General features: G+C 42.6%; 4 protein-coding genes and 1 long non-coding RNA gene across 7 annotated transcripts; 3 read left to right on the forward strand and 2 right to left on the reverse strand.

The window, feature by feature from the left end:
• Positions 1 to 2,752: 2,752 nt before the first annotated feature.
• Positions 2,753 to 6,867, reverse strand: LOC129755711 (uncharacterized). 3 transcript variants are annotated; one of them, XR_008739309.1, is made up of 8 exons: positions 6,347 to 6,867; positions 5,438 to 6,137; positions 5,232 to 5,370; positions 4,502 to 4,919; positions 4,340 to 4,432; positions 3,908 to 4,272; positions 3,651 to 3,840; positions 2,753 to 3,586 (listed from the first exon to the last, which is right to left on the reverse strand). It is a non-coding gene; the product is annotated as an uncharacterized LOC129755711 (long non-coding RNA). The 3 variants fall into 3 exon arrangements; XR_008739310.1 differs by having other exon boundaries at positions 3,991 to 4,272; positions 5,438 to 6,867; XR_008739308.1 differs by having other exon boundaries at positions 2,754 to 3,586; positions 5,438 to 6,867.
• Positions 6,868 to 6,952: 85 nt separating this feature from the next.
• On the forward strand, positions 6,953 to 11,484 carry LOC129753992 (uncharacterized). The gene is made up of 3 exons (XM_055749847.1): positions 6,953 to 9,508; positions 9,610 to 11,172; positions 11,239 to 11,484. The coding sequence occupies exons 1-3, from the start codon at positions 6,953 to 6,955 to the stop codon at positions 11,482 to 11,484; spliced, it is 4,365 nt and encodes a 1,454-aa protein (XP_055605822.1).
• Positions 11,485 to 17,178: 5,694 nt separating this feature from the next.
• Positions 17,179 to 18,477, forward strand: LOC129753993 (uncharacterized). Its single transcript, XM_055749848.1, has one exon. It carries the CDS (start codon positions 17,179 to 17,181, stop codon positions 18,475 to 18,477), a length of 1,299 nt encoding a protein of 432 aa, XP_055605823.1.
• A 1,124-nt stretch (positions 18,478 to 19,601) lies between these two features.
• On the forward strand, positions 19,602 to 21,575 carry LOC129754505 (RNA polymerase II-associated factor 1 homolog). Its single transcript, XM_055750617.1, has 2 exons — positions 19,602 to 19,819; positions 19,880 to 21,575. The coding sequence occupies exons 1-2, from the start codon at positions 19,749 to 19,751 to the stop codon at positions 21,477 to 21,479; spliced, it is 1,671 nt and encodes a 556-aa protein (XP_055606592.1). The 5' UTR covers positions 19,602 to 19,748; the 3' UTR covers positions 21,480 to 21,575.
• A 1,224-nt stretch (positions 21,576 to 22,799) lies between these two features.
• LOC129754489 (40S ribosomal protein S23) lies at positions 22,800 to 23,464 on the reverse strand. Its single transcript, XM_055750594.1, has one exon. The coding sequence runs from the start codon at positions 23,413 to 23,415 to the stop codon at positions 22,984 to 22,986; it is 432 nt and encodes a 143-aa protein (XP_055606569.1). The 5' UTR covers positions 23,416 to 23,464; the 3' UTR covers positions 22,800 to 22,983.
• Positions 23,465 to 23,926: the final 462 nt, after the last annotated feature.

A 23,926-nucleotide genomic window follows, 5' to 3' on the forward strand; every position in this document is an offset into this window, starting at 1 on the left:
GAAAAAAATCATTGCCAACTGCTGTTTACGATTCTCGCCTAGGATACGTAAATCCTGGCCAGTGACGCAGGCTTTGTTTACCTTTTTACTTTTTGAATGACGAGTTCTGTAATAGTGTGTGTGTTTGTTCATCACCTTCTTTGTACCACATTGCTTGACTGATCCGCAATTCATATTTTTCTGTGTAAAATTTGACAAATTTTGAGTTTATCTGGGTCAAAACTTTTTCAGAAAAGTGTTCGACCGGTTAACGAAACTTTCACGTGTGAATTTCACATCTCTTGTTGTTGCGTGGGATTATAGCCCACAGATTGGGTTTCCAGTTTGAGCGTGTAGGAAAAAAGCGGTAAACGTCAGACGAAAAATAACGTATTTTTATTGGATTTCTGGATCTCGTCACAACGTGTTTTGCAAACGTTTACTAAGTTCCAAGTGCTTTAGCTTTTCGCGAATTTGTAGTGGATAATATTAGGTTTCTGATATCTCCAAGTAAGTTTAAGCTTTTTATATAATCGCCTTCAGTACTAATTGAAAGGTTTTCCTAAATCTAGCGATTTGTCGCTCGAAGTTGACGAAGAGCGTTCTCGTTGAACATTCCGGTTTCTAGGGCCAATTACACTGTGATTCAGCTCAAGTTGCCCCGTTTCCATGTAAGTTTTTTTTTATAGAATTGGAATATTTGTTAATCTAAACATCTTATCAGACGCTAGGCAATCTGTATCCGGAACGCCGGAACGTAGCACTCGAGTACAGACGAGTTAAGAAAGGGAACTATTTGTAAGTAACCGAATTTGTTTTTGTTGTACCTCAATTTTAAATAAAAATGCCTTTGCAGTTGAGTCCTGTCGAGGACGGACTACAGAAAAACCCAAACAAGCTCAAAAATAACCTGCGGAATGAGTGCTACACAGTAAACGAAAATTACCGAGTTCGGTAATTTTTTTACCGAAATCCTAACATGTGGAGTTCGTTAAACCGTTCGGTAATTTTTCTCATGGCAGAGAAGTGACAGCTGTCAAATATTACAGACCTTTTTCGGTAAAACATTACCGAAACTCGACAGATCATGACTAAGATCATCTGTCAAATTATTGACAGTTGTCAACGTGATAGCTCGTTATATTACCGAACAACGGTGTTGTACAACCGAAATGCCTGTAATTATTACTGAAAGGGCGGTAATTTTTAACCGGAAAACTTTAGAAGCTCGTTAACATGTACCGAACAACCGGAATAGTTACCGAAATACCAGTAATTATTACCGAAATACCTAAAATTATTACCGAAATACCTGTAATTGCTATTAAAATGCGGGTAAATATTACCGAAATACTGTGATTTTTTTACCGAAAATCTGTAAATGCTCTGTAATATTTACCGAACAACTGGTGGATTTTACCGAAATGTTTGTAATTATTACTGAAATACCACTAAATTTTACCGAAAAATCTGTTATTTTTACCGAAAACTCGGTAGCTTTTACCGGAATGTCGTCTATATTTACCGAAAACTGATTTTTTTTTTCGGTAATTATTACCGAAAACCGTTAAAACGTTCGGTAATTTCAGCTTATGATGCTCAGTGCATTACGCGAGATTATCGGAGTCTCCAGAAAACACTTAAAGCGAAATATTTCAATTGTGATGGACTGAATAATAATATTTTAAAATTATAAAAATTTCAAAGGTATCTTAAAATTAATTATTATAAAAAACAGTCATCTGTGCTCGTCAGAATAAACAAATTTCGTTTCAAGTGTTATCTGGAGACACTGATCATCTCGCGTTATGCGCTGTGCATCATAGGCTGAAATTACTGAACGTTTTACTATTTCCGGTTATGATAACCTTAAATTTAACGGCTTCGGTCAATATTCAATAAAAAATGGCTTTGGCTACCAAGTTATGAAATAAAGACCTAAAAAAGAAGAATATTTTGAGTTGAGGTGGAACAACTACACTCATGGAAATGATTATGAATTAACGCTTACCTTCATTTACGACGACCAAATCAATTCATAAATCAAAGCTGTTAATAAATTTTAATTTCTAAATTCCATTTATTAATAAATTACTTGAACATTGTCATGGGAATCATCTGTTTCAATTCCTGGTTCTGCTGCCAATAGGCCCCAATCACATTCTGGACAATCCTTACCAGATACTTGGCGTAGAGTTTAGGCCACAATTTGTTCTGTACCAGCGTTACGTTGCGGAACATCTGAACCGTGCATTATTGCCCGTAGCGCCCGTTCGATGCATTGCGACAGATCAAACTGTTTGATCCGCGGAAAGATACGTCTATGTAGCTAAGCTCCTGGTTGATTTTCGTTGGCCAAAAAGTGTCAAGTATCTAAAAAATATACAATTTTGTTAAAGAAAGGGTTGAAACGTGGATTATGAAATTTTGATCTACCTCGATTTTGTGTATTCAGGCAAACGATACACACTATTAAATTTTTGGTGTAAATTTATGTCAAATTGGATGCACAAAATTGAAGCATCACTTATGACATAATTTTACACCAGAGAACGACACAAACGCTTGAAGCCATAAATTGCGAAAAACAAATAATTAGATTCTTACTGATGTAAATTTATGTCAAATTGGATGCACACAATAAAAACGTCGCATTTTACATAAAATTACACTCTCTTTGACGTAAAACTATAGAACCATAAATTCAAGCGACCTCAAGGATTTATTCAGAGATATAATGATAATATGCGTTTTGTGTTCCATAAATTTGTATTACAATTACAGTTCGTTTGATGAATATACAATCTTTTAGCTAACATAATGATAATTGGAATACTGTTTTAGTCAATTACTAACTATCGGATGCCAACATGTAGCTACATTTTGAGAGTTGGCGCAGTAGTTTAAAATTGAACCGTTTATAGAAGATAATGTTTTAGTCAAATACCGTACGGAGTACAGCTTCTTCAAATTCGTCATAATGGCATGATCGATAAAACAATTTAAAGCTATCATTTTGGCGTGATCATATTGAGAAAGTGACACCAACCTTTCGACGAAATTCATTCCCGTCTGTGAAATTAACCTGTTGGCTTATCGACAAACTCAGTATCATCGGATCTTAATAAACCATGCTTAAAATTGATGCGCACAAATCGTTTGTTTGTTTTCTTTTTGTCAAGCCGTTGTTCGAGTTGTGGCGGAAATGACCGGCTCTACGGAACAGGAAAGAGAACCATTTCCAAAGGCAAAGGAATTATTTACAGCAATATGAACTTAATGCATTCCATATGCATAAGATTCTGTCAAAAGAAATGCATAGCTAATTAAGAATCGATGAAACTACGTTCGACGAAACTCGCGCTTAGTAAAGGAATACGCCTAAAGGTAGACTGCTCGACAAGAGCAGATGACGGATAAATTGGTTCAAATTCGAGTCTTAAATACGCCAAAACGTTGGCTTCAACGAGGCAGATGCGTTTGGCGAAAAATTGTGCAGCCTACGAAATTTGTATTTCGGAACAAACTATCGGACCTTTTGGTTTCGAAAATTCTGCCGTGCGGGTAGTGCGGACCGGTATTTAGAAGTCTGACATTTCATAACGTCCTAGAATGAAAAATAAATACTTAAATGAATTTTGTCCCAGGAATTATTTTAGGTATAAACGTACCTGAGTTTTGGTTTTTTACGAAACTAAGTTTCTAGGATCGACTTGAAATCTTTTCCGTTAGTCATAGTTCCAGCGAGTATTATTAAAATAACAAATTAAATGTGTTACGGCACCGGTGGAACCTTTAACGGGTTGTTGATGCTAATTGAATTTATTTTTATGGCACCGAACTCTGCACTCTTCATTTTTCCTTTAAAATAATAAAAAAAAATCTTTACCATCATTATTTTAAATAGTTTTCAATTAGTAATTCATACCAGTTTAGGAATTGATACCAGGTACTGCATTGCTAAGCGTTGGCTCAATCGAGTGCCTGGTTAGTTTGAGAATCTAGGATTACCTTGTTTTCAGTTGACTAATTCACGGTAGATGCTATTGGCATTTTTCGAAATGCCCATTATCTCCTTTGCTTCCTCGGTCAGGCATTCGGGTTCCAAATTTCCCACTAGTTTAGACATCTCGATAAAGCATCTTGATAAAATGTGTCAGTTCCTTCCTTGCCGTTTCTCACATCGATACTTTTAGGTCTGCAATTCCGGCAGTTGACCGGTGACAAACTTCGTTCATCAAGCTCTCGATTTCGATGATACTGTGGACCGTGTACGAAGAGCAATTGCATCAGCTGTTGGGGAATCGGGATAGCAACTATTACTCAGCGGAACAAAAAGTTGTATGGATTGTCTGCTTACCATTTTCATAGTTGTTTCCGGACTGGTTTCACTATTAATTTCTTCCACGTCAGCTAGCGCCGTTGTTATATTGATCACAAACGGTTGTTACATCTAAATGTAGAATGGATAAGATTGTGAAAGGTATTATTGGCAAACGAAAGCAAAGATAGTTCTACTTACAGAGCTTTTAAATTTCAGCAAGACTCCGAACGTTCCAAACCAGCTGAAAACTTTGTTTACATTTTTAGGATTGCCGTTGGGATGCTCATTTTTTTTAATCAGGCGTACATAAAATTACATCTAAGAATATTTAAATTTCGCTTTTGTGATTTAAAATTATGTTTTTTGAAATTTATACTTCAATTGATTCCATAAACTTTTTCGAGTGTGTAAAGTTTAGATGCAAAATGATGTGAATTTAAATCATTCATTAATTAGATCAAATAATTATGAGGTCACGAAGCGTTAATGGCTCGTTTAATTTTATAATATTTTTGGTGTGTAACTGTCGATTTCTGAGACCAAATCAGCAGTCATTCACGGTATTTTGTAGAGGAGTCTGCGTAAGAATTATCTGTCGGCTGCCAAATCCAAGTTCCTGTAAGAGAAAAATAATCTCATTCGAGTATCATTGTATTCCCGAAAAGACTGCTAATCAATGATTTCTAGCGTCCATAGTCATCTTTGAACTGTAGAATTGACTCACTTAACGTTTTGTCCTTATCTAACTAGGTAGTTAGACAAAATTGTAAAATTTACAAACACAGAAAACGAGAAAAACGACTCATTACAAAACGAATAAAAAAGAATTCACAGACAATAGTCTTAAAATTTTCAGAAACATCTTTACGAAAATACAAAGGTTAAACAAAAATTAACTTGTAAGCTTTCTTACATGAATACAATTTACCTTAACAAATGCTGCATTTATGTATCAGTGGATGTGGTAGCTTTATCCGGGCTTGATTGTATGGCACACAATCCATGGAACGAATTTTTTTCCGAAACAGTCGAGCCACACTAACATGTCTCTTGAATTCGTCTTTGACCTGGTAACGAAATTTCAAATTTATTAAAATGACGATAATTGACATAAGAATTAAAAATAATTCTCACCAGAAAATTCTGCAGTTCTTTCCACTTATCATCGAGCGGAGTGGTTCCGTTCAACGTTTTCATGTCCATACTATCGACAAACTTTTGCAGCCATTCGAACTCTTGTGGAACTATACTTGAGAGTGGACTGATCCTCAAAGGGTTCAGACACCGGTTGATCCCGGATTTTGACTAAACGAGGCTTCGGTTAAAATCGATCTAGCAGCGGGATCAACCTGTGGCACGCTTTTCTTTAAGCTTGCAACCGGGCTGTTGGTGCCGGGTTGCCGAGATTCATTGCGACCACTTCTGAGACAGATTAAACTCTGGTAGAGGTGAGGACCTCACTTATGAATTTTGATCATCGTCGCGGATGTCGGTCTTCGAGCTCTGAGTCTGTGGGGTTGGAGTAAAATCGATACCCAATAGAAGATTCAGGTTGCTGTTTGATGAGTCTAGTGCGATGGGAGATGATGAAGATGAAGCTGCTGATGTTGCTGCTGGAGTGGATGAAAACGATTTTGGTCATTATTTGAATTGGCGCTGGAATGAAGCCAATCAAAGTTCCGATCCCGCCAGGCGTAGGATGAAGTTCAACACCACTTGATGATGATGACGATGGTTTGTTTATGCTGGTTATGGAGGTGGTGGGACAGATTGGCAAGAACTGCTCGAATAAGGAATGGATTGTTGTTCCGGTCTTTCACCGGCTCCTGCGTTGCTATTGAAAAATTGTGGATGTGAGCAATTTGAATGTAGGGATTGTCTGAATGTGGAATATGTGGTTATGAGTAAAATAACAAAAAATGACAATTTAAAACACGTCAATTCTTGACACTGAACGTAAATATTATGCAGAAAAAGTCATGAAAATAAGTTTGAGTCTTCTTTTTTATTCTAAAATTACAATTTGTATACCAGTTTATTTACCTTACTCATCAATGGTGTTTCCTCTACGTCAAATAATTTTCTAACTCGTGCACGAAACACAACTGAAACAATTAAAAAACTTCCACTTGCGTACATTGCGCTTTTTTTTTGCTCGCAACTGCTGAACGGCTGTTAGATACAAGAACGAAACGAAAATAAAATGGCAGTGAAACGTTTCCTATTTGTATTTGCCTATTTTACAGCGGAAGCGGGATGCCAATAAGACTTTGTGGTATTAAGAGAGAGAGAGACAGCTGCGCTCAAAGCTGCCAGAAAAAGACACTTGAAATTTGATGTCTGTTTTGACAGCGACAATGATTTACAGATATCGGTGTTTTTTTACCGAAAATTTACTGCAAAGCGATTTGTTTACATAAAAATAAACGAACTCCGGTAAATTAAGAACTGATTTACCGAACTCGGTAAAAACAATACGTCAAATTGATCAATTACCGAAATTTTTCGAATTACAGACCAGGTTCTGTAAAATAAATTACCGAACTCGGTAATTTTCGTTTACTGTGTACGGATTCCAATCAACATAACCTGCAAATTTCATCCCAGCATAATTGCATAGGATGCACGCAGCCGGATGAAATCCAGGATATGGTGGCATGTGACGAGTGCTCCCAGTGGTGGCATTATAATTGCGCCGGAGTAAATGCCTCTATTGCCGACAAATCGTTCCGTTGTTCCCAATGTACCGGAAAATCCAGGAAAACGAATACTTCTTCGTTCCATACAATGCGATCCACTTCCTCAAAACATTCAACATCTTCGCTGGCCCGGCTCCGGTTGCAACAGCTGGAGGAGCAAAAACAGTTGGAAGATAGATTGAGGAAAGAAAAGGCAGAGCAAGCAGAGAAGGATCGATTACTCCTAGCAGAACAAGCCGAAAAAGATCGCTTCTATCTGGCGGAAAAGCACCAACTACAATTGGAATTGCTGGGCGAAGAATCTCAAGCAGGAAGCGAACGTAGTTTCGAGTCACGGGAGCAGCTGACCGAAAAGTGGATCCAAAGTCAGGACATCGGTAATGAAAACCTGTTGGCTTCATCCACTCCTGTAGCGGCCCCGGTACATACTGGTGCGGTGCCGAAAATCTTACAGCTGCCAGCGATAGAGGAGGAATATTGTAGACCGGAAGATTCACGAATAGTCCAAGGAAGGCGACCAGAGGCAGCAACTAACAAGAAAGGCAGCATAGGTTACGCTAAACTTCCCCCAGCAGTACTGGGCACAAGGGAGTCTAGTTTTTCCCGGAATTGTTGGCCAAATTCTGATGTTCAGCGTCGATCGTCGCATCCATTCAGTATGACAGTGGATCAAAATCCCCAGCCGAGATTTTCTTATGCAGAACTATCAGAGCCGGTAGATGTTTCCGGAGGTTCGTGGTGTCGAGAAAATAATCCCCCTCCAAATTCTCCACCTCTGCTCAACAATCAACTCGTTCAGCAGCAGCCTGTACTGCTCAATGCCCAGCAACTCGCAGCAAGGCACGTCGTATCCCGGGATTTACCCAGATTTTCGGGTGATCCATTAGAATGGCCGGTGTTCCTTAGCACTTTCGAATCGACCACGGCCATGTGCGGAATTCAACCAGACGAGAACCTGGTTCGCCTTCAAAAGTGCCTGGTAGGAAGTGCGAGAGAAAAAGTTCTGAACCTGCTCACAATTCCATCAGCGGTTCCAGAAATTATTGCTACCCTCAGGGAAGAGTGTGGCCGACCCGATCAATTGATACATTGTATGCTGTCTAAAATTCGCCGTGGCAGTCTGCCAAATGCAAACAAATTGGAAACTCTCGTTAGTTTCGGACGTGAAGTGAGGAATTTGGTGACGTACATTGAAGCCGCTCGTTTACAGTCCCACCTGACTAATCCGGAGCTCCTTTCCGAACTGGTGTTTAAATTGCCTCCAAGTTTACGCCTTGAGTGGGGAAAACTCCTAGAAAACGTTCCGGAGCCGTCGCTAAGGGATTTCTGCAATTATGTGTCATCGCTCAGAACCGCTGCATGCAAAGTCACTCCACCAGCTGACCTCGCAATGGATGGTCAAATTCGAAGAGGAACCCGCAAAGAAAAAGAAACAGGCTTTCTCAATACTCATCAGGAGGTTTTCTCGAAAACGGAGAACACTTTGCCGAAGCAGAAAGGAGATCCCAGACCCTGTTTAGCGTGTGATAGGAAGGGCCACAGGGTCCGGGACTGCGAGAGATTCAAGAAATCTTCGTTGGACGATCGTCTGAAAGTAGTGCAGGAGAAACAACTGTGTCGACGATGCTTGGCACCACACGGCAAGTGGCCGTGTCGAACGAGACAACCCTGCGGTGTGGACGGTTGTCAGGAAATGCACCATATGTTGCTCCATTGTAAGCCATCGCCATCCACCTCGTATGGTGCATCTGGAATTGTAACAACACATCGACACAAACAAAATTCCACGCTTTTCAAAATCATACCGGTTATGCTACATGGGAACGGCAAGTCTTTATTGGTCCACGCATTTCTCGATGATGGGTCCGACTTGACTCTCATCGAAAGCAAAGTCGCCGATGAACTGGGCCTAGACGGAGTAGAAAGACCTCTATGCATAGAGTGGACAGGTAGCGTATCACGGAATGAAGATTCTTCTCGTGTCGTGCAGCTGACGATATCCAAGCCGAAAAGTGAAGAAAGACATGCCCTGACGAATGTGCGCACCGTTCCAGATTTGGGATTACCGAAGCAGTCGTTGAACTACGACCAATTGGCAAAAGATTTCCCCCATCTTCGTGGTTTACCGATTTGCAGCTATACCGATGTTACTCCCAAAATATTGATTGGAGTCGACCATGCAAGACTGAAGTTAACGCTGAAAAGAAGAGAGAGAAGTGCTGGTGAACCCGTGGCAACCAAGACGAGATTAGGCTGGGTTATTTTCGGTGGACAGAGTGCTACGAATAATCTCGCCCGAACCATGGTCCACACCTGCAAGTGCAGCAAAGACGACGAATTACACGATCTTGTCAGAGAGTATCTAGCAGCCGAAAGTATGGGCATTGCCGAACATGCTCCGCCAGAAACCAGCGAAGATCAACGTGCCCGAAGAGTCTTGCAAGAAACTACAAAGCGCACTCCGTCCGGGAAATACGAAACTGGTCTCCTCTGGAAATTCGACGATGTGAGTTTCCACTCAGTTACTCGATGGCCGAACGTCGCTTACAATGCCTGGAGAGACGTCTTTCAAGAGATCCAGCATTGAAGAAAAACGTGAATCAACAGATCGAAGAATACCAGAAACTTGGCAACCGGCATAAGGCAACCGAAAATGAACTCCGAGAACGGGATCCGAACAAGGTGTGGTACTTGCCCATTGGTGTCGTCCAGAACCCCAGAAAGCCTGGCAAAGTCAGGGTCGTCTGGGACGCCGCTGCGTCAGTGAATGGAACATCACTCAATTCAATGCTCCTCAAGGGGCCTGACCTCCTGACGCCCTTGCTGAATGTTCTTTGCCGATTTCGTGAGAGGCAGTACGCAATTGCAGGTGACATCCGCCAGATGTTTCACCAGATTTTGATTCGTGGTGAAGACAAGCAATTCCAGCGTTTTTTGTGGCGTACCGATCCGAAAGCACCTCCTGATGTCTACATTATGGATGTGGCCACGTTTGGAGCGACGTGTTCTCCCTGTTCCGCTCAATATGCGAAGAATCTGAACGCCTCCGAACATCGTGACCGTTATCCAGAAGCAGCAGCCGCCATCGTAGAAGGCACGTATGTCGACGACTTTCTCGATAGCAGAGATTCAGCGAGAGAAGCTGTCGAAATTGCGCAAGGAGTGGTCACAATAAACGGTGCAGCTGGCTTCCAAATCCCGACGTGGCAATCGAATTCCATCGAAGTTCTTCGAGAGATCAGCAACGAAAGCGAAAACTCCACGAAACGTTTTTCTGTGGATAGAATGACAGCAACGGATCGAGTTCTTGGGATGGTTTGGCGGCCAAGCCCAGACGTCTTCGTATTTGAAAATGTATTTCGTGATGATCTTCAGACACTGCTAACCGGACACATCATTCCCACCAAACGTCAAGTTCTTCAGGTGGTAATGAGCCTTTTCGACCCCCTGGGAATAGTCGCAGCCTTCACCATCCACGGAAAAATCCTCATGCAGGATATATGGAGGTCAGGTGTGAATTGGGACGAGTCTATCCGGTTGACGGATTTCGAAAACTGGAAGCGCTGGATAGGAGTGCTTCCCGACTTAGCGAAGGTGACGATTCCAAGATGTTATTTCCCGAACTACGATCCTATTAGCTATGATTCTCTGCAACTGCACATCTTCACAGATGCAAGCGAGACAGCTTACGCTTGTGTGGCATTTTTTAGAATCGTCGATCGAGGATCACCGAGATGCTGTCTAGTAGCTTCGAAGGCGAAAGTTACCTCACTTCGACCACAGTCGATTCCTCGGAACGAGTTGAATGGTGCAGTCATTGGAGCGCGACTAATGGAGTCCATTGTAGACAGTCACCGGTTGAAGATATGCAAGCGATATTTTTGGACCGATTCATCCGTAGTGATTTCGTGGCTTCATGCCGACCCACGAAAGTACCGGCAGTATGTAGGATTCAGAGTTGGTGAAATCTTATCGAAAACTCAAGTCGACGAGTGGCGCTGGATAGCGTCAAAGCTGAACGTTGCGGATGCTGCGACAAAGTGGGGCAGTGGTCCCAATCTCGATCCGGACAACCAGTGGTTCAAAGGGCCCGAATTTTTATACCTACCAGAATCCGAATGGCCATCACGTAAGTTGAATCTGCCGGAACCAACCGAAGAGGTTAAGAAGGTATGTGTGCATCGAGAAATAGATCAACCCCTTATCCCATACACTACCTTCTCACAATTCGACAAGCTCGTCAAGCACATAGCCTATTTGTTTCATTTTTACCATCGCTGTCGAACCAAAAATAGAACTGAGAGTACCATACTATCTGTATCGCTCGAGCAAAAGGATTTCGAGTCAGCTGAGGTTTCCTTGTGGAAAATGGTTCAAGAACAAGAATTCGGCGACATTCGTCTCGTATCGCTCATAGTGAACAGTCGCGTTTCGAGATTTCGTCCAATATATCCGGGTGTTTCGTTCCGTTCGGGCGTTTAATACGGTGTTTTGTACCGCGCTATACGTTTTTCTGCCAAAGGCAGGCCCCAGCTCGCCAAAGTGGTGCTATTATAGTGTTGGTCGACAAAAAAAAAGGTTTTTTTTCTGGCTAGCTGACTGCCCTCAACTGGTCACCACGAGGGCCGCCGCCATTGTTTGACTCATCATCATCATCAATCTGGTCGTTCTTGCTCGAGCCGAGACTTGACGTGGCAGCCATCTTCGAAGAAGGACCACGTGGTTGGGATCACCACTGAAGGAGCCATTCAAAACAAAAATCAAGTTTGTTATACTTTTCTTACTTTTCTCTTTTTCTAATTCTATTTTTTCTCTATTATATATTTCGATCAAATTGAGCTTCGCTTTTATTTTCATGAAATATGAGCGAAGGCGGGGGGTCGGACCCGCCAGAGGTGGATGGTGAGCAAATCATCTATGAGGATGAGGAGCATCTGGAGGATTCAGCTGTAGCTGGTTTTTCGAATGCTCATCCTTCTCCGCCAGTTGATATTGCTACTCCATCTGCAGCTGCGGGAAAAACAACCCGACTCCGAGTTTATCCTGATAATTCATCCTCTTCTGGGCCGGGGGTGGTTTTCATCCGGCCCAAAACTAACGGAAAACCATTAAATTTAGTGCAGATCACGAAAGATCTGGCTAGGTGGCCCTCCGTTACCAGTGTTTCCAAAGTACGTCCGAACAAATTGCGCGTTGTTGTGGCCGACCGGAAGGCCGCAAACGGAATTCTTGCCAGTAATTTTTTTAATTTAGAGTATCAGCTCTATATTCCATCTCGAGACGTAGAGATCGAGGGTGTGATCACCGAATCGAGTTTGGAGGCTGAATACGTTAAGTCTCACGGCGTAGGTAAGTTCAAGAGCCTTGATTCGACTTCGGTCGGAATCTTGGATTGTCGCCAACTCATGACTGCCTCCGTCGTTGATGGCGTTACCAAGTATTCGCCTTCAGCCTCGATTCGGGTTACATTTGCAGGAACAGCCCTCCCTCATTACGTCTTGATTGACGGAATTTTAAGGCTTCCAGTACGCCTTTATGTGCCTCGCCCAATGCAATGCAAGAATTGCATCAAGTTGGGGCATACTGCTTCGCATTGCTGCAACAAGAAGCGATGCTTGCATTGTGGGGAGAATCATGGGGAAGGAGCATGCTCAGCAGTTGAGCAAAAATGCGTCTATTGCGGGGGCTCACCCCATGATATCTCCTCCTGCGAGGCATTTCAGGCAAGCTGGGATAAACAGAGGCGCTCTTTAAAAGAACGCTCCAAGCGTTCTTATGCCGCCATATTAAAGAGCGCCTCTCCACCGGTCCAACCTCAGACCAGTAACATTTTTTCTGTGCTGTCAGTTGACAATGAAGACACAGATACGGCTGATGAAGTTCAGCCAGTCTTCGTTGCAGGAGGCTCTCGGAAGCGAACAAAGGCGCCTTCTCCGAAAATACCAGCTAAAATAGCTACGGTTGTCTCTTCCAATAGAAACGAGAAAAAGTCGACTGCTGCTGAAAAGGAAAAACAAGTTCCTCCAGGTTTCCGCGGAAATGCACCACTGCAGAATAAACCAACAGCTGCGGGAGCTTCGCAAACCCAAACCCCAAACGTGATGCCAGAATCAACGACTCAGTCTGGGCTCTTTAAGTTGACTGACATTTTGAACGGATTTTTTTCGTGTTTTAATGTATCAGAACCCGTGAAAGACATTGTATTTGCAATGCTTCCTGTATTAAAGACATTTTTAAAGCAATTGATGCAAACTTGGCCCCTCCTTTCAGTGTTTGTATCTCTCGATGGCTAATTTACGCCGAGAGGTCGGAGATATCACTGTACTACAGTGGAATTGTCGTAGTCTTATTCCAAAATTGGATTCATTGAATTATTTACTTCATAAAACAAACTGTGATATCTTTGCATTGTCCGAAACTTGGCTATCTTCTCAATCTAACATCTCATTCCACAATTTTAATATTATCCGTCTGGATCGTGACGATTCTTATGGAGGGGTGCTTTTGGGGATCAATAAGTGCCACTCTTTTTATAGAATTCACCTTCCTTTATCAGGCGGAATTGAAGCTGTTGCATGTCATACAACAATAAGAGGTAAGGACTTATGTGTTGTCAGTTTGTACTGGCCTCAGAGAGTTGCAGTGGATCGAAATCACCTAGAGGACCTGTGCTCAGTGCTCCCTGAGCCAAGGTTGATCCTGGGTGACTTCAATTCACATGGAACTGTCTGGGGAGAACAAATTGACGATAGTCGTTCTACTCTTATCTATGACATTTGCGACAGTTTCAATTTAACAGTATTGAACACGGGTGAAAAAACACGGGTACCTAAACCTCCTGCAAGACAAAGTGCAATTGACCTCTCACTCTGCTCAAATTCACTATCATTTGATTGCCAGTGGAAGGTAGTCCATGATCCGAATGGTAGTGATCACTTACCTATCGAAATTACTATCACCAATGGGGTCAGCTCTTCGAACACAATAAATATGACATATGACCTCACAAGACACATCGACTGGAAAAAGTACTCGGACACAATTAAAACCGCCATCGACTCTATGCACGTTTTACCTCCTTTGGAGGAGTACCACTTTCTTTCTTGTCTGATACACGATAGTGCAGTTGACGCTCAAACAAAACCCATCCCAGAATCATCTATTCATCGAAGGCCTCCTAATCCATGGTGGGACCCTCAGTGTTCTAAGCTTTATAAGGACAAATCAATAGCATTTAAAGAATTTCGAAAACATGGAACTCTTGTCCATTTTGAAGCTTACGTTTCCCTTGAAAATCAGTTTAAAAAGTTAACCAAGGGGAAGAAAAAGGCGTATTGGAGGAATTTTGTTAGTGGGTTATCGCGTGAAACATCCTTAAGTACTTTGTGGAAAGTGGCACGAAGCATGCGTAATCGATCATCTACAAATGAAAGTGAGGAATATTCACATAGGTGGATATTTAAATTCGCACGGAAAGTCTGTCCAGATTCTACACCTGTGCAAAAAATAATCCGGAACGTGCCTCCTGATAGGTCTGATAGTGGTCTAGACTCAAGCTTTTCGATGGTCGAATTCTCACTTGCCCTCCTCTCTTGCAACAATTCAGCTCCGGGAATTGATGAAATCAAATTTAACTTGTTGAAAAACCTTCCGGATGCTGCAAAATTTCGCTTGTTAAATTTATTTAACCAATTCTTGGAGCATAACATTGTTCCCCAAGATTGGAGACAAGTGAGAGTCATTGCTATCCAAAAGCCCGGAAAACCAGCGTCTGATCCCAACTCTTACCGTCCAATAGCGATGTTGTCTTGTATACGCAAATTGATGGAGAAAATGATATTGTTTCGTTTGGACAAATGGGTAGAAACAAATGGTCTCCTTTCAGATACTCAATTTGGGTTTCGAAGGGGCAAAGGGACAAACGATTGCCTTGCTTTGCTGTCTTCAGAGATACAAATGGCGTACGCAAAACGTGAGCAAATGGCTTCAGTGTTTCTAGACATAAAAGGAGCTTTTGATGCAGTCTCAATAGAGGTTTTGTCAGACAAGTTGCACTCCCGGGGTCTGCCTCCTCTATTGAACAACATCTTATACAGCTTACTTTGTGAGAAACATTTGAACTTTGCTCACGGAGATTTTGCAGTTAGAAGAACATCTTACATGGGCCTCCCACAGGGTTCATGTTTGAGTCCACTTTTGTACAACTTTTATGTGAGTGACATCGACAGCTGTCTCTCTGAAGGCTGCACTCTAAGACAACTTGCAGATGACGGAGTAGTGTCTGTCACAGGATCTACTGAGTCTCATCTGCACAGGCCTTTACAAGATACTTTAGACAGATTGTCTTCCTGGGCTTTGGGGCTTGGGATTGAGTTTTCCCCTCAGAAAACGGAAATGGTTGTTTTCTCTAAGAAACGTAGACCTGCTCAACCTAAGCTTCAACTCCTAGGCAGAACGATCACTCAATCGAGGAGTTTCAAGTATCTTGGGGTTTGGTTTGATTCCAAGTGTACCTGGAGAGCCCACATTGAGTATCTGAAAGGAAAATGCCAACAAAGAATCAATTTTCTCCGATCAATTACTGGCACCTGGTGGGGAGCCCATCCAGAAGATCTTATCAAATTGTATCGAACAACTATTCTATCCGTTATGGAATATGGTAGCTTCTGTTTCCAGTCAGCTGCCAAAACTCACCTCATAAAACTAGAGCGTATCCAATACCGTTGTCTCCGTATCGCTTTGGGCTGTATGCCCTCAACACACAACATGAGTCTTGAAGTTTTGGCAGGAATACTCCCTTTGAAAGATCGATTCAATTTACTATCACTTCGGTTCCTCATCAGGTGTGAGGTCATGAACCCATTGGTGATTGTAAATTTCGAAAGGTTACTTGAGCAAAATGTTCAAACCAGATTTATGTCTATATACCATATCCTCATGTCAATGCAGGTAAACCCTTCTTCGTATTCTCCAACTCGTGTTTGTAGCCCAGACTACGATCATTCTTCTGTCCAGTTTGATTTGTCTATGCAGCAGGAAATTCGTGGAATCCCGGATCCGCATCGTCCTCTTCTGATTCCAAGAATTTTCGAAGCTAAATATAGACACGTCGATGCTGATAAAATGTACTTTACCGATGGATCACTTATAGAGGAAACAACAGGATTTGGAGTGTTCAACGAAATATCCAGCGCATCTCACAGTCTCCAGTCACCATGCTCTGTATATGTTGCAGAGTTAGCAGCTATTCACTGGGCTTTGAATAGTATCGCCACACGACCTATTGAACACTACTATATTATAACTGATAGTCTCAGCTCTGTTGAAGCAATCCGCTCTATAAAACCAGGAAAATTCACGCCGTACTTCCTCGAAATGATACGAGATATATTGACCACTTTATCAAGACGTTGCTTTTCTATCACCTTTATCTGGGTCCCCTCACATTGCTCAATAGCAGGCAATGAGAGGGCAGATTCCCTTGCAAAAGTGGGTGCGATGGAAGGCAACATTTACCAGCGTGAAATCGTATTCAACGAATTTTACTTCTTGGCTCGAAGAAACTCTCTTGTCAACTGGCAGCGTAGATGGGACGAGGATGAGTTGGGTCGGTGGTTCCACTCGATTATCCCAAAGGTAAGCCTTAAACCCTGGTTTAATAGATTGAACCTGACTCGGGATTTTATTCGTATATTTTCCCGTCTCATGTCCAATCATTATTCCATGAATGCGGTACTCTATCGTTTAAATATTGCTGGCAGCAATTTATGCGGATGTGGTCTAGGTTACCATGACATCGAGCATATTGTTTGGTCGTGTGAGGACCACCTATTCGCCAGAGCGAACTTTATAGATTCCCTTCGGGCCCGAGGAAAACCACCCGACGTTCCAGTGAGGGATGTATTAGGTATGATGGACTTGGACTATATGTTCGAGATATACCTTTTCCTAAAAGCTATCGATCTTCGACTATAATTCTCTTTATTTTCATATTTCCCTTTCTATCTTTCTTTTTCTTCAAAAAAAAAAAAGTGAACTAGATCTAAGTACACAATTGTAATCAAACAAAACGAGTTTGGCTCCTTAAAGCCTAAAGGTATGAGCCGTTTCAAATAAATAATTTACAAAAAAAAAAAAAAAGAATTCGGCGATGAACTTATGATTTTGCGAAAGAACATGTATCTTCCTTCTGAGAAGCGCAAACGATTGTTGAGATCAAGTCCTATTTTAAAACTCAACCCGATCCTAGACCCAGAAGGTATTTTGAGAGCCGAAAGCAGAATTGGTTCGGACGCGCTCTACTATCCGTACAACTTTCGTAATCCGATAATTTTGCCGAAGAGCCACCATGTTACGGAGCTACTTCTGATGAAGTATCATCAACGCTTCGGACATGCCAATTCACAAACAGTCCTGAATGAAATACAACAAAAGTTCTATGTGCAAAACCTTCGTACTCTTGTGAAATCCGTGGTCAGAAAATGTATGTGGTGCAGAGTTTATCGGGCCAAGCCAGCTGTACCAAAAATGGCCCCGCTACCTCACCCCCGAATTCGTCCATATGTACGGCCTTTTACGTTCACCGGGGTCGATTACTTCGGACCCTTAGTAGTCAAGCGTGGTCGTAGTAATGTCAAACGTTGGGTGTGTCTGTTCACGTGCTTGACAGTACGCGCCATCCATTTAGAAGTCGCTCACTCATTGTCAACCGAATCGTGCATCCGAGCCATTCGTCGCTTCGTCGCCAAGAGAGGACCGCCACAGCATATCTTTAGCGACAATGGCACGAATTTTCGAGGTGCTGCCAACGAGCTCGCAACGCAGATGAAAGCCATCAATAAGGAGGCCGCCAGAACGTTCACCAACGCAGAAACCGAGTGGCACTTCAACCCGCCTTCCACCCCCCACATGGGTGGGGTGTGGGAAAGAAAAGTCCGTTCAGTGAAGGATGCCTTTAAGGTAGTTGCACCACGGAATCGATTAGACGACGAAGAACTCTTAACGTTTCTGGCTGAGGTCGAGATCATCGTCAATTCGCATCCTCTTACATTTGTGCCACTGGACTCTCCGAATGATCCTGTACTTACTCCTAATTGTTTCCTGCTTATGACATCGAGTGGTTCCTGTGCACCGAAGGTGGAAATTGGTTCGACGAGTAACCTGAAAGCTAATTGGAGAACGATGGAAGAAATTTTAAATCAATTTTGGAAACGCTGGATCGAGGGCTATCTACCAACAATAGCAAGGCGGACCAAATGGTACCATGATGTTCGACCGTTGCAGGAAGGAGACCTTGTTGTAATCGTGGACGAGACCGTGAGGAACGGATGGTTACGAGGGCGTGTAAGCCGTTCTTATCCAGGATCTGATGGGCAAGTTAGGAGAGTAGACATAGAAACTAGCTCAGGTGTATTACAGCGAGGAGTTGCCAAGGTAGCACTGTTAGATCTAGATGTGACAGGTAAAACCTACTAGCGTAAGGTGTTACGGGCGGGGGTGTTGCGTGGGATTATAGCCCACAGATTGGGTTTCCAGTTTGAGCGTGTAGGAAAAAAGCGGTAAACGTCAGACGAAAAATAACGTATTTTTATTGGATTTCTGGATCTCGTCACAACGTGTTTTGCAAACGTTTACTAAGTTCCAAGTGCTTTAGCTTTTCGCGAATTTGTAGTGGATAATATTAGGTTTCTGATATCTCCAAGTAAGTTTAAGCTTTTTATATAATCGCCTTCAGTACTAATTGAAAGGTTTTCCTAAATCTAGCGATTTGTCGCTCGAAGTTGACGAAGAGCGTTCTCGTTGAACATTCCGGTTTCTAGGGCCAATTACACTGTGATTCAGCTCAAGTTGCCCCGTTTCCATGTAAGTTTTTTTTTTATAGAATTGGAATATTTGTTAATCTAAACATCTTATCAGACGCTAGGCAATCTGTATCCGGAACGCCGGAACGTAACACTCGAGTACAGACGAGTTAAGAAAGGGAACTATTTGTAAGTAACCGAATTTGTTTTTGTTGTACCTCAATTTTAAATAAAAATGCCTTTGCAGTTGAGTCCTGTCGAGGACGGACTACAGAAAAACCCAAACACTTGTCAAGAAGCAGTCCCACAGATTTTTTTCTCCTTGGGAGGGAATTTTATAGTTTACATAAACATTCAGATCCGATTCGGATGAAACAAAATAAAAAAGAAATCGAATCTGTCAATATGTTTATTTTCTGTGCATTTCATAACATGAAACAAATTGTCCCTAATGAACCATTGTACCTTTCTGGACATTTCCAGCGGTATACAGCCTATGCCAGCCATTCCAGCAAGCAAGTCAAGCAGTAATTAACTACAAAACTTTTAGCAAGCACAACCGAAAACTTACTTCAAATTTCCAAGTTTTTTGGTTTAATGACACATCATGCCATCATCAGCTTCTAATGCAGGAGTCATTTCTACACAGATCCCCACAGGGTGAGAAACACACATGTTTTTGACAGAAAGAAAAAATGTGTCAATTTTACATAGACAAAGTGTAGAAAATTTTAACAGTGTTGTATGTGGGCGCTATGCGGCGCTGCTAACGAAAATCAGGACGCCTGGCACCTCTGGTGTCAAACGACGGCGACGTCGGTCAAAAAAAAAAAAGCGAGCGTCAGGCTTTAGTCAAGGAGAAGTACAGCAATATTCCGGATGGAATATTAATTCATTTTTGTCGTAAATTTCGGATCGCAGTACCGGAAATACTTCGACAAAACCATGGCGCCAACAGTTCAGAATGGAACGAACTCAACAGATAAGCGGGTGGTGGCCCGTCCGCAGGATAAACGGTGAGTTGTTTTTGTTTCTTTTTACTTGAAATACGACACCCTTCTTTTTTTCCCTCACAGATCCGAATTGATCAGCAGGGTCAAGTTTTGTAACACCCTGCCGGATATCCCGTTCGATTTGAAGTTTATCACTTATCCTTTCGAAAATGATCGCTTTATCCAGTATAAGCCAACCTCGTTGGAGCGGAACTATCGCTATGAAGTGCTGACGGAACACGATCTGGGGGTGACGATCGATCTGATAAATCGGGATTTGTACCAGATCGATCATATGGCTATGTTGGATCCGGCAGATGAGAAACTGCTGGAAGAAGATATCCATGCCCCTCAGGATTCGCTTCGTTCCAGTCGGCACGCTCGGTCCATTTCGTGGTTGCGAAAGTCGGAATATATTTCCACGGAACAGACTCGGTTCCAGCCACAAACGATGGAGAAGGTTGAAGCCAAGGTTGGTTTTAACGTGAAGCAGAGTTTGCGAGAAGAGACGCTGTATATGGATCGGGAAGCCCAAATCAAGGCCATCGAGAAGACCTTCGACGACAACAAGAAGGAAATTTTGACTCACTACAGCAAACCAGGCGTAACACCAGTAGAGGTTCTGCCGGTGTTTCCAGATTTTTCGAACTGGAAATATCCTTGTGCTCAGGTCATTTTCGATTTCGATCCAGCTCCAGTTGGCAAGAATGTGGCCGCCCAGATCGAAGAAATGTCCCAAGCTATGATTCGGGGTGTGATGGACGAAAGTGGGGAACAGTTCGTGGCATACTTCTTGCCTTCGGAAGAAACCCTGGAGAAACGTCGTCGCGATTTTGCCAACGAAAAATTGTACGAGGACGAAGAAGAGTACGAGTATAAGATGGCTCGTGAGTACAATTGGAACGTTAAGAGCAAGGCGTCAAAGGGTTACGAAGAGAACTACTACTTGGTGCTGCGACAGGATGGAATCTACTATAATGAACTGGAAACTCGCGTCCGTTTGAGCAAACGTCGCCAGAAGGCCGGACAGCAGCCCAACAATACCAAGCTGGTGGTCAGACATCGACCTCTGAATGTGTCCGAGCATCGTATGCAGCGATATCGGGAACGCCAACTGGAACCGCCAGGCGAGGATGATGAGGAAGATGTCGAAGAAGAGGAGGAGGAAGAGGAAGACGAGGATGAAATTGAGGAGGAGGTTCAAGACACGGAAGAAGCCGAAGGCGATCAGCGTAACGAAGATCAAGATGACGATGCCCGGAGTCGGTCCAGATCTAGGTCCCGTAGTGGATCCGAACGTTCTCGGTCTGGATCACGCTCTCGATCCCGGTCACGTTCCGGATCCCGATCGGCACACTCTGGCTCGCGTTCGAGATCCGGGTCTCGATCCCGTTCGGGCTCAAGATCCCCATCCGGTAGCCGGCACAGCCGCAGCAGAAGCCGTTCCAAGTCGGGAAGTCGCAGTCGCAGCGGTTCTGGAAGTCGCCAGAGCCGTAGCAGAAGCCGCTCGAAATCGGGCAGCCGCAGTGGAAGTGGTTCCCGGTCGGGTTCTGCTGCTTCGGGTGCCCGTTCTCGGTCCGGTTCCCGCAGTCGTTCGGGTAGTCCGGCTTCCGGTCGAGGATCTCGCAGTCGATCGGGTAGCCGTTCCGGCAGCGGACGTGGTTCCGGTAGCGGATCGGAATAGATGAAGCATTGATTCGTAGTTGGTATTTGAACTTCTTTCTCATTGTAATGACTTATACAATACATATATGGTGAATAAATGACGATTTATAATCTAGCGATGTAACCTTATTAATGTTTCGAATTCCGGTGCTGCATAAGTTCTTGCTTAAACGGAGGGCTTATATGCAGACAATTGACTTTAATTTCTAGATTTATATATTTAAAAACAGATAAACATTAAATACAGCATTTTATAAGAATACTGTATGAAAATAAGTAAGCTTGTAGAAACGAATACCACAAGGCGCTTAAGTGTCATAACTCATAAATAAAACCAAAAAAAAAGTAAGCTGGCTTGATATACACTTTAATTCAACGATTAAATGAATATTTAGGCATTGAATCAGGTGAGGTGAGACTTCCGCAGTTTTGTAATTTTATTGAGTTTTGTTGGACGAAGGTTGTAAGCGAATTCGGACAGAAATAAATAATAAAAAAGTTAATACATAGTTTGAAAAGAAGTGGCCCCAAAATACTTATCTATGGAGCATATTCATCTTCAATATTCAAGGCCTACAACTACAATGTTCCGGATTATCCCCTACAGCACATACAGCGCGAACAGATGGATAGAACTAAGACATTGGTTGTCCCCCAGCATACTAACAGCAGCAGAAAAAGCGTCCTTGTTTACGGAGCGTCTAAATGGAATTCTTTAGAACTACCTATCAGACAGAAAAACACTATCTCTTCTTTTAAGTCAGCTTTTCTTTAGAAGGATTTCTTAGTGCGTGACAGAATAGTACACATTAGAATTAATTAATCCACTTATTATTATCAAATTGTATTTCCTTGACCCCAACTATGATTTTATATCGATGGGCTGACGTTAAATCAATAAAGAACAATTACAATATAAAGTATCCTGATTAATGGCATGTCTCACAGGAAGCATCTCCCACTACAAACCAGATCGTCGGAATCCATCGCAGCCTTCAAGCGGAAGCTAAGTGATTTTATTTAAACGATTAAATTTTGTACTATTTAGTAATCTCTCCCTAATTAATTATACTTCCTTTAACTTGTTCAACAGTTTCATGTAACTTTAAGGCTACCGTAATTTCAATGAATAATCAAATCATAACAATTAGGTACGTAGAAGATATAAATATCGAAAATCACAAAATTAAAAAAAAAATGATTTCATTCTTGATTTCGTCTATTACGACTCTTTATTGCGGTTTGAAACCTTTTTCAACTAGAGCAATAATAATTTAGAATTTCGAAAAAGCCAAGGGATTGTTTATCAGCAGCGTCAACAACAGAAACACCAACACAATTTCCGGTTTACAAGAACTGTCACAGAAGCTTGTATTTTACGATTTTTTTTCCACTTATTTTTACAATCGGTTTACAGATAATAAGATTTCATTTGATTCATGAAAACTGTTTTCAGCCGCTGCATTTCCCGCACAGAAGAAAGTGACCAAAAATGCACCCACCATTCGTCCCAGCGATTCTTTTTACGATCGTGGCCGTTCCTTCTTTTCCTTGTACAGGGCCAGCAGGGAAACGTTGGCCACCTTCACCACCTTGAAGCGTACTCCGGGAATGTCACCGACGGCGTGACCCTTACGACCGAAACCGGCCACCAGGACTTCGTCGTTTTCCTCGATGTAGTTCAGGCAACCATCCCGCGGGACGAAGGCGGTGATTTTCTTGCCGTTCTTGATGAGCTGCACACGAACGCACTTGCGAATGGCTGAGTTCGGCTGCTTAGCTTCAACGCCGACCTTTTCCAGCACGATTCCCTTGGCGTGGGAGGCGCCGGCAAACGGGTTGGACTTCCAGCGGGTGCCCAAGTGAGCCTTTTTGTAGTCCTTATCGGCCCATCGCTGGTCCCGGCGGTGCCGAATATGCTTGCGGGCCGTACGAATTCCACGTGGTTTACCCATCCTGTGTAATGGCGTCTGAACTGACCGAACACTCGAAGAGAAAAGAGCTGCTCGGTTGACACGGGCTGTCAAAAATTTTCGAAGCGATGACAGTTGCGCAGGGCCGCCAACCCAAAGAAATGACACTTCGAATGTCTACACGCTAACTTGTAGAACAGCTGTTTCGACCAACTTCCATTGAACACCTTGAACACACATCTTGTATTACTGGTAAATGTTATGAACATTTTGAGTTACATTTTATCCATTTTTTTTTATTTGAATTCAGCTGCCGATTCGCTGTTCGAATCGTTTCGTTCGAATTCGTTTTTAGCGAGCTGTGTGACGTGCGATTGGAGAAAACGAAATACGGTATAAAAAAACCGAAGTTAGTTACAAAAATTATATTTATTAGTTTAGTTTTAAGCTCTGGTGTACGATGGATCTCATGCACCGGTTGGGAAAAAAAGAAAGCAACTTCAGCTGTCGCGGCTTTAAAGTATTTCACCCTAACTCACTCACATGCTCTCTC

This window comes from Uranotaenia lowii, chromosome 3, assembly GCF_029784155.1.
Source record: "Uranotaenia lowii strain MFRU-FL chromosome 3, ASM2978415v1, whole genome shotgun sequence".
Taxonomy (NCBI): Eukaryota; Metazoa; Arthropoda; class Insecta; order Diptera; family Culicidae; genus Uranotaenia; species Uranotaenia lowii.